The sequence below is a fragment of the Tursiops truncatus genome, chromosome 19 (assembly GCF_011762595.2).
Source record: "Tursiops truncatus isolate mTurTru1 chromosome 19, mTurTru1.mat.Y, whole genome shotgun sequence".
Taxonomy (NCBI): domain Eukaryota; kingdom Metazoa; phylum Chordata; class Mammalia; order Artiodactyla; family Delphinidae; genus Tursiops; species Tursiops truncatus.
This window is the reverse complement of record NC_047052.1, coordinates 30,648,183-30,663,684: the sequence shown is the minus strand read 5'-3', so window position 1 is coordinate 30,663,684 and position 15,502 is coordinate 30,648,183. Positions and strand designations below refer to the sequence as shown.

The 15,502-nt window shown below is 43.9% G+C and overlaps 2 protein-coding genes across 8 annotated transcripts in view; one reads left to right on the top strand and one right to left on the bottom strand.

Annotated features, from left to right (window-relative positions):
• Positions 1–6,356, top strand: part of RBL2 (RB transcriptional corepressor like 2) — a 51,584-nt gene extending 45,228 nt beyond the window's left edge. The window contains exon 23 of the mRNA XM_073795583.1: positions 5,431–6,356. The gene's annotated coding sequence lies outside the window, so the exon portion shown is untranslated. The remainder of the gene's footprint in view (positions 1–5,430) is intronic.
• On the bottom strand, positions 3–9,232 carry AKTIP (AKT interacting protein). 7 transcript variants are annotated; one of them, XM_019932523.3, is made up of 10 exons: positions 9,106–9,232; positions 6,605–6,718; positions 5,229–5,434; positions 2,969–3,033; positions 2,784–2,884; positions 2,191–2,279; positions 2,014–2,112; positions 1,814–1,921; positions 959–1,019; positions 3–791 (listed from the first exon to the last, which is right to left on the bottom strand). In XM_019932523.3, exons 2-10 carry the CDS (start codon positions 6,644–6,646, stop codon positions 681–683), a joined length of 882 nt encoding a protein of 293 aa, XP_019788082.1. In that variant the 5' UTR covers positions 6,647–6,718; positions 9,106–9,232; the 3' UTR covers positions 3–680. The 7 variants fall into 7 exon arrangements, with proteins under 7 accessions (XP_019788082.1, XP_019788087.1, XP_019788083.1 ...); XM_019932528.3 differs by having other exon boundaries at positions 3–788; XM_019932524.3 differs by having other exon boundaries at positions 9,102–9,220.
• Positions 9,233–15,502: the final 6,270 nt, after the last annotated feature.

The window sequence follows — 15,502 nt, the reverse complement described above, 5'->3', positions numbered from 1 at the left end:
CAATCATTTATTGGTTTATTGTCTCTACGAAACACATTAGTCATTCATCATTTAAATATCTGACTTCATTAGAAACCGTTTTAACACTTTTTCTCCCTCCTGCCATAAAAATACAATAAGTAATTTGCTTAAAAAAAAAACTATGAACAAGTGTTCTGGTTTCTTCTCACTCACCTAATATGTACCTCAGTGACAGCAGTTTGTATATCAGTAACACAGTAGGCTGAAGACTGAGGTTCAAATGCTCTTCCACTTAAAAGTGCTAATAAGCTATGGAAACTGCTCTCTCTATACATCTCCTCTCCATATCCTAACATATGTACACCTGAAACCACTGATTTAAAAATCATTAGATAGTGCTGAACTCCGCCTACTTCATTAGTTTAAATGAATGCAACTTACCTTTAGCATTATATTCAGAAAAATGCATAAGCCTCCAGGTCCCCAAGAATTTGGAGTACTGAACTAGATAACCACCCTGAAGACACTTCTGACAGAAGTAATGCATTACGTAAAGAGAGGTTTCCAGAACTTGCTGTTAGAACCTAAGCATACACGGACAACACTGACACCAGTCACTGCGCACACCGTTTTACTCTGCAGGCAGTCCTTTGCCATTGGTCAGCTCTACTAGCCCAAGTCCAGCAGGAAAGTGCACGGTGCACCAGATTCGCCAGCTCTTAAGTTGCTACCGTTTTCTCTTCTTTACTGAAAGGTTGTACTGAGCCAGGCTTTACCCATGACAGGCCAGCAACGTGAACACTTTTATTGTGCTGTTCTTCAGGCTTCTTCTAGGCACAATGAAAAACAGACATTAAAAAATGACTGATGAGGGGATTTCAGCACTGTGCAAATTTGTTTCCTCAAAAGTTATTTGTATATACTGAGTAGTCTCCAGTGAAGATATTTTAGAAAGGAAACAGTGAGTTAACGATTTCCAAACTGGTAATCTACTTACTTTCTGAGTTAGCATCTTCTCTCTGGCTTCATCATGTACAGAAGGATTCCATGGAGAAAAGCTTCGGGAAGAGAAAAATATTAAAAAATAGCTTACTAAATTTGTTTAACATCCATTGTTTTTTACATTTTTAACCCACTTCCCCTAACAAAAGTTAACAAGGAACAATCTTTAATCAGTTGTCAATATGTAAGTTTTAGACATTATCTAAATGACTTTCTCACAATAACTATCCCTTAGCACTTTACATGGGTTAGCTCATGTAAGCCTCACAACCACCCCTGAAGTCCTATTACTTGAAGAAAGTGAGGCACAGTAAAATTACGTAATCGCTCTGGGTCACCAAAGCCAGTAAGTGCAAAAGTCACTCAGTCTAACCGTAGAGCCCAAGCCCTTGACCGCTCCCACTATGCACAGCAACACCAGTGCTGCCCAAGAGCTCAATCGCTTCTGTTTTCAATACTCCTGCAGACACCCTTCCTCAACATAAACTAACACAATGCTCAAGGAACCCATCATTCACACTATTCACACTGTTCAGCTTCCCTCCTTTCACCACATCTGTAAGTTGGTTGGGGTATGGGAGTTTAAGAGGGGCTCCAACTGGAAAGAAAAGTCCTTACATTTGAATGAGCACATTACAAGGATCCTTAGGAAACCAAAGTCATTAAATAGCTTGCTATTGGCACAATGTGTCAGTCCACGTTGAAAGCAGAAATCAAGCTGATACCAAGTTAGAAAGGTTGTAGGCTAACAGATTATACACTTTCCTTTTAAATCCCCATTCTAAGGCCACCTGGAAAACAGCAGCACAGTACTGCAGAGTGTAGTTTATCTTGATAATGTACCACTTACCTAATTGCATAGGGGTCTTCTATTTTAGGTTGGTCAAACAAATGAGCAGTGCACACCTTAACACTGTCAACCACTTTACTTTTAAAAAGCTGAATATCTTTTTCGTACCTGTGTTAAAAGTTTAAATCAAAAGGTTACCAACATAATCTACTTTGCTATCTCTTCAAATTTATCTTACATAACAAAGCAAAGTAACATACAGTACTGCAGCCTCTGGGTTTAGGGGGCTTGCTGTATCAATCTTGTAGAAAACTCTCCTTGCATACATCAATACTTGCCAAATATGATTATAGTTCCGCCTAAAGGGAAATATGGCAGGATTACTGAGGCTTCCTCTTGCTGGCTTATGTCACCACACGAAACTTTTATTTACTAACCTCCATTTTGCAAATGCTCTCTTCACATCCAGTTCACCTGAGGTGGGATCAACTAGCGGGTGAAAGACGGGAATATCAAACACCAAACGCTACATTGAAAGAGAGACACATCCTTTAATGGAAGCAATGGAGCATATTAAACCCACGCGGATAAGTTGTAAAAGAAGCTTCAGGACAAGGCAGTTTTGTTGCTTAAAGTCAAAGAGCTGCCTCAAGAGGGACACCTAACTACTTTCACCATTTTCCTGTAAGACTAAATTTTGCAGTGAAGCAGGGGAAAAGTCGCCCTTCTCTACCACAGCATAACAATCGCAATTCACGTAGTGAGAGCTGTACTACAGCTTCCAGCCTCACTTGCACACCCTGAGCAGAGAAACAAGTAAAGCTGAAGGCAGAGGCTAGCATGGCAAAAGATGCAACAAAGCAAAAAGTCCCCCTGAAAGACTACTGAGTAGACAAGACATTTCGGGAAACTGAAATCATAAAAGTATTAGGCCAGGAAAAGAACCAAGAAATCTTTAAAGCCCCTTATACCCTCTTCCTGCAGTAAGGGTCCAAGAAAGAAAAGAAGCCAGACTGTATCCCCAACTTACTGGACAGTCACCATCTGGGTAGTTATCGGGGATGTAAACTGTAAACTTAAATACACCATCTTGATAAAGTCCATGCCGTATGAATATTACTCCAAACCACACTGTAGGAAAAAATAAAAAGAGTTACAGGCTAAGTTTGTGTCAGAGGAACCAAATATGCTATAAAAAGAGCGAATCCTTCTTACTTAATGCAGATCGATAAGATGGCTGCACATAGACACCAGGTAACTTCTGCTTCACAACCAAGGTACTAAAACAGAAGCGGCAGAACAGTGAGATTGCACAGATGGAAACGGCATACAGACCAAACCACCCACGTTCATTTTTTGAAAGAAGGAATAGTCCCTTGAAGGGCAGCTGATACTCTAACCATACAGACAGAGTCATCACAATCTCTCACCTGGCCCTGACTGCTGCCTGTTTACTGGTTTCATAACACATGCTTACAGAGAAACACAGCCAAATAAGGGCCCCAGATTAAGAAATTAAAGCCGAACAGGGATACACAATCAAGTTTTCCACCCAGAAATCAGCTTCCCCAAAACACCACCTTGGAAACCAACCTGTAGGTAATTCTGGACATCAAATTTTAGGTCAGTGCGAGTATCTGTACGATTATTGCTTTTGTGACCATGAACAACACATCTTACCCACACACATTTAAAAGCCTTTTTAAAATACAACTTTAGGTAATTAAGACATTAAAATTCCATGGAATTACCCTCATTTGGGGGTCATTTTAAGTTTGAACACCAGTCGGTGCGGCAGTGTTCCTGGTAGAAGGCAGGCAGCCTGAGGCGCTCACACTGTACTCTGCTCCTGAATTTACCCCCAACTCAGACACTTGAACTCTGTGGGCCGTGGCGTGGGAAACGGTGGGTGCTGAAACAAGGGAAGACAGAGGCTGCACTGGCTCTTCTGGGACCTGGTCACCTGACAGCCATTCTGCTCTGTTCCTGTTTTAGCTGAGCTGTGAGCCTAAACAAGTAACACTGTGACCAGACCTTGAAAAGAACAATGTTGACTGAGGGTCTTAAGACACATTAACCTGCCAATCCTGAATGTTACTGCGAAGCAGCTTATTGGACCTCAGCTGTCTGTTTTTATTTATGACCTATTTGCTACCACACTTGTATTTCAATCATTTTAAAGTAGTTATCCCATGCTGTCAACAGCAGCATGGTTGGCAGATGTATCTACTACAGTGAGGTTTGCCAAAAAGGCAATTTTGTGTCCTAATACAGACAGCAGATTTAATGCCACAATAGAAGCCTGTCCAACTCACTGCCTCGCCTCAAACACAGGCTTCCATTATAAAGCTAAAGGGACCTGTGCTACCAAATCACACTCGCCATTTACACTGGGGCCTCAGACCCTCTGACCATTACAACGTTAGCACAGTGAGAGACGGCTGGAGGATGCTTTTAAAATTAAACTTCATGTACAAAGGAAGTTTTACATGACTGAAATTCAGAATTAATTCTCCAGACGTTCTGCCCACATAACAAATGATCAAATCAAAGGCCATCTGCACTCAATCACTATTTGAGCCCCTCTGATGGGCCAAGCACTGTGGTACCACTACTAGACTCTGCGGAAGTGCCCGTCTCCTCACACTCTACTGATATGTGCAACTTCAGTCCAATTTTTGACTTCTGTGACCAGTCAAGTTCTTACTTACATGGAGCCCAAATCTTTAAAACTTCCCCATAATGGCCTAGTTCTGCCCCTGGGGGTCATACAGAATAAGTCAAATCCCCTTTCTAATGACGGACCTTCAGGTGAAGACAGCTTTAATAAGTACTTTCCAGGTTTTCTCCAAGTCAGTGGTTCCCGTTCCTTCAACTGCTGACTGCCAAGGTCAGGCTTCCTGACCTCCGCCTACTGGGACCATCTCCTCCTGGGACCATCTCTTTTGGGGACCCTCTCCTCAGTCTGTCAGGATAGATGCCTCTTACAGGGTGATCACCAGAATGGAGCACAAACCTCCAGCTGGGTTTGACCCAAGAAAGAATAGATCGCCACCCTCCCACTGTCCCACCCTCTACAACAACCTCTTCAGAGGTGAGTTCCTCACCTCATATAAAGGTAGACCAAAATTAAGTTCCTGGTTGCTTAATAAATCTGTTTCCCCCCCCCCTTGCTCTCCAAAACAGACATGGAAATTCAAGCACACATTTGCCTTAAATCTTACTTAGCCAAGCTCTCGATAAGAATCATTACTTTTAGAAGAGGATATTTATATAACACCACTTAGGCCTTGGTGAAGAAAGGTGATTTTGCTAGCAATAGAGTCCATCCTATATACATTAAGGCTAATACTGGAGGGGGATGGGTTTGAGCTTTAAGATTAAATGGCTGCTGTTTACTGAGTCCTTCAGAATAAGTTTCATTCTTCACCTTCAAGGGTCATTCAAAAGTTAACCCGTTTGTTTCAGAACTTACAATTCCGCAAGAAGGGAGTATTCCAGGTAGAAAGGTCCGTAAGAAGCATGCGTGCCATTTGCTGACTGTGTTGCCGGGGCAGGAGATGAAGGCTTAGTTATGGGCAAAGCATTTTTGGGAATAGAAGGCAGCTGTTTCTTTGGAGCAGTGCGTGGAGGACTGGTTTTCACATCCCCTGTTAATGTCTTTTCTTCACCATCAGATCGCTATTCAAGATGAAGCGGTGAGAACATTTGTTAGGATGATTCTTAAATCACAAGACTACATGTGATGTCCTTTAGTCTTTGACTGAAAAGCTGGAGTTACTCTTTTACAAGGACATTCTAGCACCATGATCAAGATGACCTGAAAGTCTGTTGAGCAGGCAGGCTATTACAGAGAGCAGAGCAAAGCTGAAGCAAGGCTAAATCGTAAGAAAATTCATGCATCAGCTGCAGCCTATAAAGACAATAAGGCCAATATTTACAGGATTTACTTGAAACGGAGAAAGAAATGGTTTCTCCTGGCGGCCCCAGAAAGAGGGCAAGGGGTTACTACACAATTAGACAAGACTAGAAAGGTCCCCTAGCATTTAGCTGTAGAAAGTCGGGTGCTAAGCATCTCAAAATAAATAGTATAGAGGACTGAAAGCAGTCACTACCTGATGCCACCACTTCGGTTAGAAACTAAGAATGAAGCTGTTCTCTCACTTGCATGGGTCTGATTTTGATCTTGTCCCTAATGGACACGTTTCCACATCTGGACTACCATCAGTATAAACTGTCATTCTTAGTCAAAGACAGAGGGGTAAATGAGTCAGAGGCTAAACTGCCGTCTCACAGGCATCTCCTCGGCTCAAGCGCAGTCAAAGCCTGCGGAGTTAGCTGTATTAAAAGCGTACACAACATCGTGTACAGGAAAAAGGATTAATAGTGGTGTTCTCTTACACGTGGAATTATGGGTGACATTCATTTTCTTTTTGTTTGTGTATTTTAAGCTTCCCTAAAATGTATTTTATTTAGAAAACTTAAACCAGTGCCCTCAAGTCTGACTTGACCATATTGGACTGGTCTTGCCCAACCAACACTTCTCTAACCATGAAATCTTGCAGTTTGTCAAAAGACTACTACAATAAAGTGTCACAAATTTCATCATGTGTAAATATAACCTAAGTCAAAATAACAGAATTTTGATTACTAGAATGATTTCTATTTGAGATGTGATCTTGGTCTCAGAAACTGACTTTAATCAACCAAATAATTGTTTCCCAAAAGTAAAACCTAAACTAGAAAAACAAGGTAATTTTGTTAACATTATAGGCAACCTTGGTATGAATTATTTTGGCCTCTGGTCTGACACAGATGGGTTTCCTCAGTAAATTTATCAACTATACCTACTTTGCGTACAGAGCTTGTAGACATGCTCCAGAAAGGGTTCATAACGTGTACTCCAAACAAAGAAATTCAGTGGTCTGTGTCATCAAACTCTTCCGTCCGCAGAATTCACTTTACCTTAAAATGAGATGGGAAAACAGAGAAACAGACCAACACCAACAGTTAAGACTTCTGAAATAGTTAAGAACTAAATCTGTATCTCTAAGCAGAAATACAGTATAATGTTATATAACATGTAGTTATAAAAACCTAGGGGGAAAAATCTTTAGAAATAGTTTCCTTCTATACCCCCTCCCTCTCCTGACTCCAATTTCTTTCCCATCTTTAAATGCCGACAGGAATCTGTGTACCAAGTCCTTGGCCAGGATTCAGAATATTCAGTGACACAGTTCAGCTCTGGTGCCAGAAGTGCAAAAGATATGGACTACAGCAGCTGCTACTAGCATAATGTCTAGGCATTTAACTACTGGGAAAGCCAGGTTCAGAATGCACTGTACCCACTGACACAAAAGGTCTATCACAGTTCTCAGGGTTATGGGAATTAAAGATCCAAGGGAGCTGATTTGAGAGTGTCTTAAGTACAGAATGATTCTCTCCCACAAAACTAGCAACCAAAGGCAGAGCATACGAGACAGAGGGGGAGGGAGAACTGGGTCCTGTCTGGACCATCCACAAAACAAACAAACAAAAAACGACCTTTTCCAACTGCTTCAAGTGTGGAAACAGCAGAATTATGCAAAGTGGATAAGAAAGCATGTCTCAAAAGTCACCAAGTCAGTGGGTCATTTACTAAAAATACAAAGGAAGAGGCAAAGGACAAGCAGCAAGCGGAGCGTAAGAACAGTAATTTGTCTGCTCTGGTGACTTCCCCCAGGCTTGGTCATGTTTAAAACAGAGCTCTGCTAAATTCCTACTTGCACCAGTCAACAAGCTGAAGGTGAAAAGGGTAAAAATTTAAAGCAACATTTTACAAAATTTGTAAGAAGCAAATCATTAGAGAAGCATGTACCAAATGTCCCTAATCAGCAAAAATTTGTTTTCTGCCGAGCCTATGACATCCACAGGTGGGTCCCATACCCAACCAGTGCCCATTACTGCTGCTTTGCTTTCCAAGATACAATGCCACCCAATAATTGAATCCAAGTAATGAGGATTCTGGTTCTCCCACCTACCTGATGACTTACATCCAGTAAGTAGCAACTTATTGCTGAGAGCTCTCTGCAAATCTGTCTTTAAAGGTAACTATGATACAAGCCAAAATGGCTGGGACATCAAAACTGTGTGGGTGTGTATGTTCCTGTTTGGTGCAAATAAGAACAACACTGGTTTTCAGATCCAGAGTAATGTGCAGCACCCAACCATCATCTAGAACAGACCTGATTTAACAGGGAATCCTGTCCCCCTGGGATACAGCGCTCACCACCATGTAAATTTACTGGGGTGGATCAGTCACCTGTAAGGTCCCTTCCAAGTCTAACACGTAAAGATTCTATGACTTTGCCCTTAAGAATGAAATAAAACTTAGTCCCAGTTCCTCCTGTCTTTAAGAAGGAGGTATTGTCTACTGCTGCCTTTGTTTCCAGCGACGACATAATCGAGAAATTGTAGCACGCTTTTCATGAGCAACTACACTCTTTAATAGCTATCTACCCAGGCACAGTACAGCATTTTTCCAACAGGAGTGACATAGATGGAAGAAAACACAAGGCACGTCCTACTCATTCCGAAACAACTTTAGAATTTCTGCTGGTCTGGTCGTACAAACAACACATGATTGTCTCTTTATATCATACAGCTGAGAAGTCGTAGCTCGGCCCTATAAGAATGATCCGCACCTGTCCTGAGCCAAAACTTAAGAGACGGGCGGTGCTTACCTCCTATGTACCATAGTTCCTAAATAGGCACATCACCCCGAACAGCCTTAAATTCCATGTTAAGAGGCGACGGAGCAGGGCCCAGGGAAAAGATGAAAACAGCCTCTGCCCCGTCTCTCTGGGGAAAGCCGGGACGGGCACCCGCGCCCGGGGCGGAAACCCATCTCCGCGCACGCAGGGAATCTGGACAAACCTGTCTCGGGATGATGCAAGGCAGGAGCCAAATCCCGACCTCGCAGATAGCTCGAGGCCGGCCAGGCCCGCGAGACCCTCTGGTGGGGGGCTGCGAGCCTCGGACGCCCCCCTCAACCTGGGAGCGGGGACAGAGCCGGGAGTGGGGAGCGGGCCGAGGAGTGCGGGCCCCGGACGGGGCGAACCGGTCCGGCTCACCTCCCCTCCTCAGGCCGGCCCGGCCCCGCTCCCGGGCAGCCCCCAGCGCCAGGCCCCGGGCCCCGCGGCGGCCGGTGCAGCAGGTGCCTACGAACGCGGACAGGTGCCCAGCCCCGCCCCCGTGTCCCAGTGCGGCCGCCGTCGCTACCGAGTCGAGGGCCCCTGGTAGGGTATACAAATGCCGGCCCCGAGGACGCTGGCGGTCCGCGTTTGAGGACTCGACATCCCTCGCGTACCTACCACCGGCCTGGCAGCGCACCCCACCTCGGTGTTTTTAATGCAGTGCTCCCGGCTGCAGAGCGCCGTCGCGGCCCCTCAGCATCTCTGGCCGCAGAGCCAGCCCAGCCCCTACCTACTCCCCGCCCCGCCCAGCCCGGCTCCCAGCCTCCGGCTCCGCCCCTTGCCCCCTCCCTTGGACCCGGACGCTTCCGCCCAGCCTCGCGGCGCCGAGTGGCTCCTACACCTGTCCGTCAAGGACGTTCTTCCGGGGGCGTTGGGGCGGCAGCACTAGGTCCTGCCAATCAAATCTGCTCGGTTCGGGTGGGGCCGCACTTGACCCTCCCCTTACGTAACAGCGTCCAGAGGGAACTGTCAGTCACGGAAGTATCGGCCCCGGGGGAGGGATGGGGCGGAAACAAACGCCGGTACATAATTGGTCACAGCGTCCGCCAGTCACCATGGAGACCCGCCCACAGGTTTGTGCGTGGCCACCGCTGTTATTCAGGCAGGCTATGGCTGCGGGTTTTCGAAACCCGAGGCAGGGCGGGGCCGGGCTCGGGGCAGGAGTCCGAGAGAGGAGCCCGGTCGCCGCCCGACCGCCTGGTGCCCGCCCCTGCTCGGTCCTCAGTCCCTGGCGTCGCTGTGGGGCCCGAGACCGCCACGTCGGGTCCGCCCGACGTGGGAGGGACTGGGGCCGCTGTCAGGTTGATAGACCCTGGAAGAACTTCTGGTGTAACATTGAGAAACGCCCATTCTCTGTGTCAAAGAATGGAGGAGCGAAGGGATGCAGAGGATGGGAGCTAAACTCCCAACTCATCCCTTGGCAGTAGCGCTGCCAGAAGGCTTTTTTAAAAGTGTACGTATCGGACCCAACCTATAGAATCCCAATCCGGGGGGTGGTGAGTACCAGGAATTTACATTTTTCACAAATTCCTCTGGTAATTCTGGTACGGACTGAAGTTTGAGAACCTCTCATGGTAACGTAGCGCCTGGTCCTCTGTTTTTTTTTTTTTTTTTTAACCTAACAAAGGTGATCTGGAACACCTTTACCACATCTAACTCCTTACTGTTCAAAAACCTTCCACGGGAACCGTTTCAGACTGAATAAAATGTAAACTTAGCCTGATTTACAAGGCACACCCTATGCTGACCTCGTTCCCATATTCCCATCTCATTTCCCACGTTTTTCTCCAGCCTCATTCTGTGACGGATGCCCTTGGCTTACACCCTCCGAGCCTTTTATTACGATGGTGCCTCCTCTTGGGATGCCCTTCCAATCTCCACCTAACTCAGTATCTTACACTCAGAAGAGGAGGAGTATTCCCTGATCAGGTTGTTTGTTCAATTTTTGGTTGCCTTTGAAATTCTGGTAAAATGACCTCCTTGTAAAATGGCAGACAGCCAAACTCCCCTAATCCCAAGGGTTGGTTCTGAAATCCAACTTCCTCCTCTAGCGAAAACATTCCTGAGCCACTTCCTTTTGTCCAGTTTGAATACACTTAGGAATGTTATAATGCCCTTCCTTAATATTAGTCTCAATCAATATAAAGAGGAAGATAAACAGGAAATCCTTTCTCCTGGCCACAGGTGGTCTCCCTTGGCACCTCTCTCTGACCCAATCCCTCCTAAACTTGGCAGTCTCATCCTCTCCTAAACTTTTTTCTGATCTCACCTTCTACCCTCCTCCTTGGCAATCTATCCCTTCCCTCAGCTTCACCAAGGACTCACATATATTTCTCCAGCTCGGACCTCTCCACTGAGCTTCAGCTGCACGTATCCAACTGCCCATTTGGCACCAGATGCTTCAGACACATATCAGAATCCTTACAGCCGCACATGCCAGAAAACCCAACTCAAATCGGCTTGCATAGCCAGGGGATTTGCCTCACATGTAGGGCAGTTTTCAGCGGTGGCACTCTGGGCTTTAGGCACTGCTTTCAGGCTGGTCGCAAGATGGCTGCTGCCATTCCAGAGACACCCAGATGTGACAATGCCTAGCAAAATAAAAAGCATCCTTTTCTCCCAAAGGTCTTTTTCGAAGAACAAGAAACCCTTTCCCAGAAGCTTCCCCCAAGCGATGCTTACCAGAAATGAGTCACTGGGTCTCTGCCCTCAATGAAACCAGTCAAGGGCAGGTGGAATGAGTCTGTCATGATTGGCTAGGGCTCAGCGAGATTTACCCCAGATCCCCGGCCTTCAGACAGAGAAGTGATATGATTGGATTTGTAGTTTGAAAAGGCCATTTTGTATGGAGAACAGATTGTGCAAATACAAGAGCGTGTGGGGAACCACTGTGGTGGCTCAGCAAGACACCATTGCATGAATTTGACGGTGGAGATGGAGAAGTGAATGAGTTCAGATATTTAAGAGGTAGAATGGACAGGACTTGGCCATGGATTAGATATGGAGGGTAAGGGGTTGAAGACAAGGGGGAGTATCATGGATGGAGCCTAGATTTTGACTTGAGCTACTGGGTGAATAGTGAGGCCACTCACTGAGATGAGAAACAGTAAGCCATACTGTTTACAGGGGTGGGGAAGATGGGGAAATAGTTCTTTTTGGGATAGGCAACATTTGGGGTGTTTCTGTAAGTACTGTTGCTTGCGTACCTGGTAACCATTTCCCCCTTCTTCATTGCTAACAGAGCCTTGATTTTTATTGAGGAGCCCCCCCCCCCACTTCAGTGGTTTCCTGTTGCTCTTGGGACAAAGACCAAACTCCTTACCATCACCGAGGGCCCAGCATGGCAGGGCCAACACCTGTCCAGCCCCACAGGCCCCAGGTTCCAACCACTTACATCCTTTTAATTCCTTGGAGGTGTGATGCTCTCCCTCTCTGCCCCACCACAAGAGGGGGCCTTTGCACTGGATGTTCCCTTTGACTGGACCTTTCTTTTCTCTCCCCCTATACAGACCTCTGCTCAAACACCACTTCCTCAGGGCAATTTTCTGTCTATTTGGGAGATGACTTATTAGTAGCTCTCTCCATACTATACAGTAAGCTCCACCAGGCAGGAACCATGTCTGTTTCATTCTTTCTGGTCTCTGCAGCATCCAGTCCAATGCCTGGATGTAGTAGGTATGCAACAAATACTTGACAAATGAAGGACAGAAGCAACTAAAGTATATTTAAAACACCTGCCTACCTGCATGCCCCCAGCTCTGCACCAAGAAAGGACCTCATTATGAAAATGAGGATGATTTATTTAAACGGAAATGAGGAGGCAGCCTTGAGGTACCATTTCTTTAAGACTAAAATATAAAGTACTAAGAAAAAGAAAACTACTGGCCCTAAACACTACCTGTAAAACATTTTTAATCACTTCATATTACATTCATTATTGTAAGTTTTGGAAACATATCTGATATTTGTGTCAAAAGATGAATTCTGCAGAGAGGGAACTTTCCTCGACATAATAAAGGTCATATATGACAAACCCACAGCCAACATCATCCTCAATGGTGAAAAACTGAAACCATTTCCACTAAGATCAGGAACAAGACAAGGTTGCCCACTCTCACCACGCTTATTCAATATAGTTTTGGAAGTTTTAGCCACAGCAATCAGAGAAGAAAAGGAAATAAAAGGAATCCAAATCGGAAAAGAAGTAAAGCTGTCACTGTTTGCAGATGACATGATACTATACATAGAGAATCCTAAAGATGCTACCAGAAAACTACTAAAGCTAATCAATGAATTTGGTAAAGCAGCAGGATACAAAAATTAATGCACAGAAATCTCTTGCAATCCTATACACTAATGATGAAAAATCTGAAAGTGAAATAAAGAAAACACTCCCATTTACCACTGCAACAAAAAGAATAAAATATCTAGGAATAAACCTACCTAAGGAGACAAAAAACCTGTATGCAGAAAATTATAAGACACTGATGAAAGAAATTAAAGATGATACAAATAGATGGAGAGATATACCATGTTCTTGGATTGGAAGAATCAACATTGTGAAAATGACTCTACTACCCAAAGCAATCTACAGATTCAATGCAATCCCTATCAAACTACCACTGGCATTTTTCACAGAACTAGAACAAAAAATTTCACAATTTGTATGGAAACACAAAAGACTCCGAATAGCCAAAGCAATCTTGAGAACGAAAAACGGAGCTGGAGGAATCACGCTCCCTGACTTCAGAATATACTACAAAGCTACAGTAATCAAGACAGTATGGTACTGGCACAAAAACAGAAAGATAGATCAAAGGAACGGGATAGAAAGCCCAGAGATAAACCCACGCACATATGGTCACCTTATCTTTGATAAAGGAGGCAGGAATGTACAGTGGAGAAAGGACAGCCTCTTCAATAAGTGGTGCTGGGAAAACTGGACAGGTACATCTAAAAGTATGAGATTAGATCACTCTCTAACACCATACACAAAAATAAGCTCAAAATGGATTAAAGACCTAAATGTAAGGCCAGAAACTATCAAACTCTTAGAGGAAAACACAGGCAGAACACTCTATGACATAAATCATAGCAAGATCCTTTTTGACCCACCTCCTAGAGAAATGGAAATGAAAACAAAAATAAACAAATGGAACCTAATGAAACTGCAAAGCTTTTGCACAGCAAAGAAAACCATAAACAAGACTAAAAGACAACCCTCAGAATGGGAGAAAATATTTGCAAATGAAGCAACTGACAAACGATTAATTTCCAAAATTTACAAGCAGCTCATGCAGCTCAATTACAAAAGAACAAACAACCCAATCCAAAAATGGGCAGAAGACCTAAATAGACATTTCTCCAAAGAAGAGATACAGACTGCCAGCAAACACATGAAAGAATGCTCAACATCATTAATCATTAGGGAAATGCAAATCAAAACTACAATGAGATCATCTCACACCAGTCAGAATGGCCATCATCAAAAAATCTAGAAACAATAAGTGCTGGAGAGGGTGTGGAGAAAAGGGAACACTCTTGCACTGCTGGTGGGAATGTGAATTGGTACAGCCACTATGGAGAACAGTATCGAGGTTCCTTAAAAAACTACAAATAGAACTACCATATAACCCAGCAATCTCACTACTGGGCACATACCCTGAGAAAACCATAATTCAAAAAGAGTCATGTACCAAAATGTTCACTGCAGCTCTATTTACAATAGCCTGGAGATGGAAACAACCTAAGTGTGCATCATCGGATGAATGGATAAAGAAGATGTGGCACATATATACAATGGAATATTACTCAGCCATAAAAAGAAACGAAATTGAGCTATTTGTAATGAGGTGGATAGACCTAGAGTCTGTCATACAGAGTGAAGTAAGTCAGAAAGAGAAAGACAAATACTGTATGTTAACACATATATATGGAATTTAAGAAAAAAAATAAATGTCATGAAGAACCTATGGGTAAGACAGGAATAAAGACACAGACCTACTGGAGAATGGACTTGAGGATATGGGGAGGGGGAAGGGTGAGCTGTGACAGGGTGAGAGAGAGGCATGGACATATATACACTACCAAACGTAAGGTAGATAGCTAGTGGGAAGCAGCCGCATGGCACAGGGATATCGGCTCGGTGCTTTGTGACCGCCTGCAGGGGTGGGATAGGGAGGGTTGGAGGGAGGGAGATGCAAGAGGGAAGAGATATGGGAACATATGTATATGTGTAACTGATTCACTTTGTTATAAAGCAGAAACTAACACACCATTGTAAAGCAATTATACCCCAAAAGAGATGTTAAAAAAAAAATAAAAGATGAATTATTGGGACTTCCCTGGCAGTCCAGTGGTTAGGACTCTGCGCTCCCAACTCAGGGGGCACAGGTTCAATCCCTGGTTGGGGAACCAGGATCCCACATGCCACGCAGCAAAAAAAAAGAATAAATAAATAAATAGAAAATAAATTTTTTAAAAAAGATGAATTCTTCTTGCATCAGGACTTAGTAGATGTGTGATCTGTATGAGTATTCAAGACTCGTGCTCATTTTCTAATCAGCAAAATATTCATTGAATCCATTCTTCTTTTGGTCTTTGGGAAATTAACTGTACAAAGCAGTTTAGATCACTGATTTACTACTAAAGGAAGGCCTGAACAGAAGGAAGGGACCAAATGATGGTTAGTTGGAATGTATATGTGTTTCATACATGTGGACACATATGAGCCAGTACGTTAAGCTCAATTCATTTGCCTCCTAAATCCTTTTCTGAAAGGTAGATTCCTATATAGTATGGTATGTGTGTCACTGATTACACCCATCGTTAAAGATACATGTGATGATTGTATAGCTATGCATTTATTTTAATACATCAGAGAAAAACTCAACAACACATCACAACCATGACTTTATGGATAGTAATGTTTAGGATGAGACCACAGTAGGCATTTAAGTTGTTTTTTTCTTTAAGTGAATGGATTTAAGAGAGGATATTAAGTATTACAGTTAAT

What these genes read in the sequence shown, in the direction of transcription:
- AKTIP (XM_019932523.3), bottom strand. Translation starts at nt 6,646, where the DNA reads ATGAACCCTTTCTGGAGCATGTCTACAAGCTCTGTACGCAAA. An exon ending in GAAGACCCCTATGCAATTAG is followed by an intron (nt 1,020 to 1,813) that starts GTAAGTGGTACA and finishes CTCTTCCCGAAG; the next exon opens with CTTTTCTCCATGGAATCCTT. An exon ending in AGAAGATGCTAACTCAGAAA is followed by an intron (nt 792 to 958) that starts GTAAGTAGATTA and finishes CATTGTGCCTAG; the next exon opens with AAGAAGCCTGAAGAACAGCA.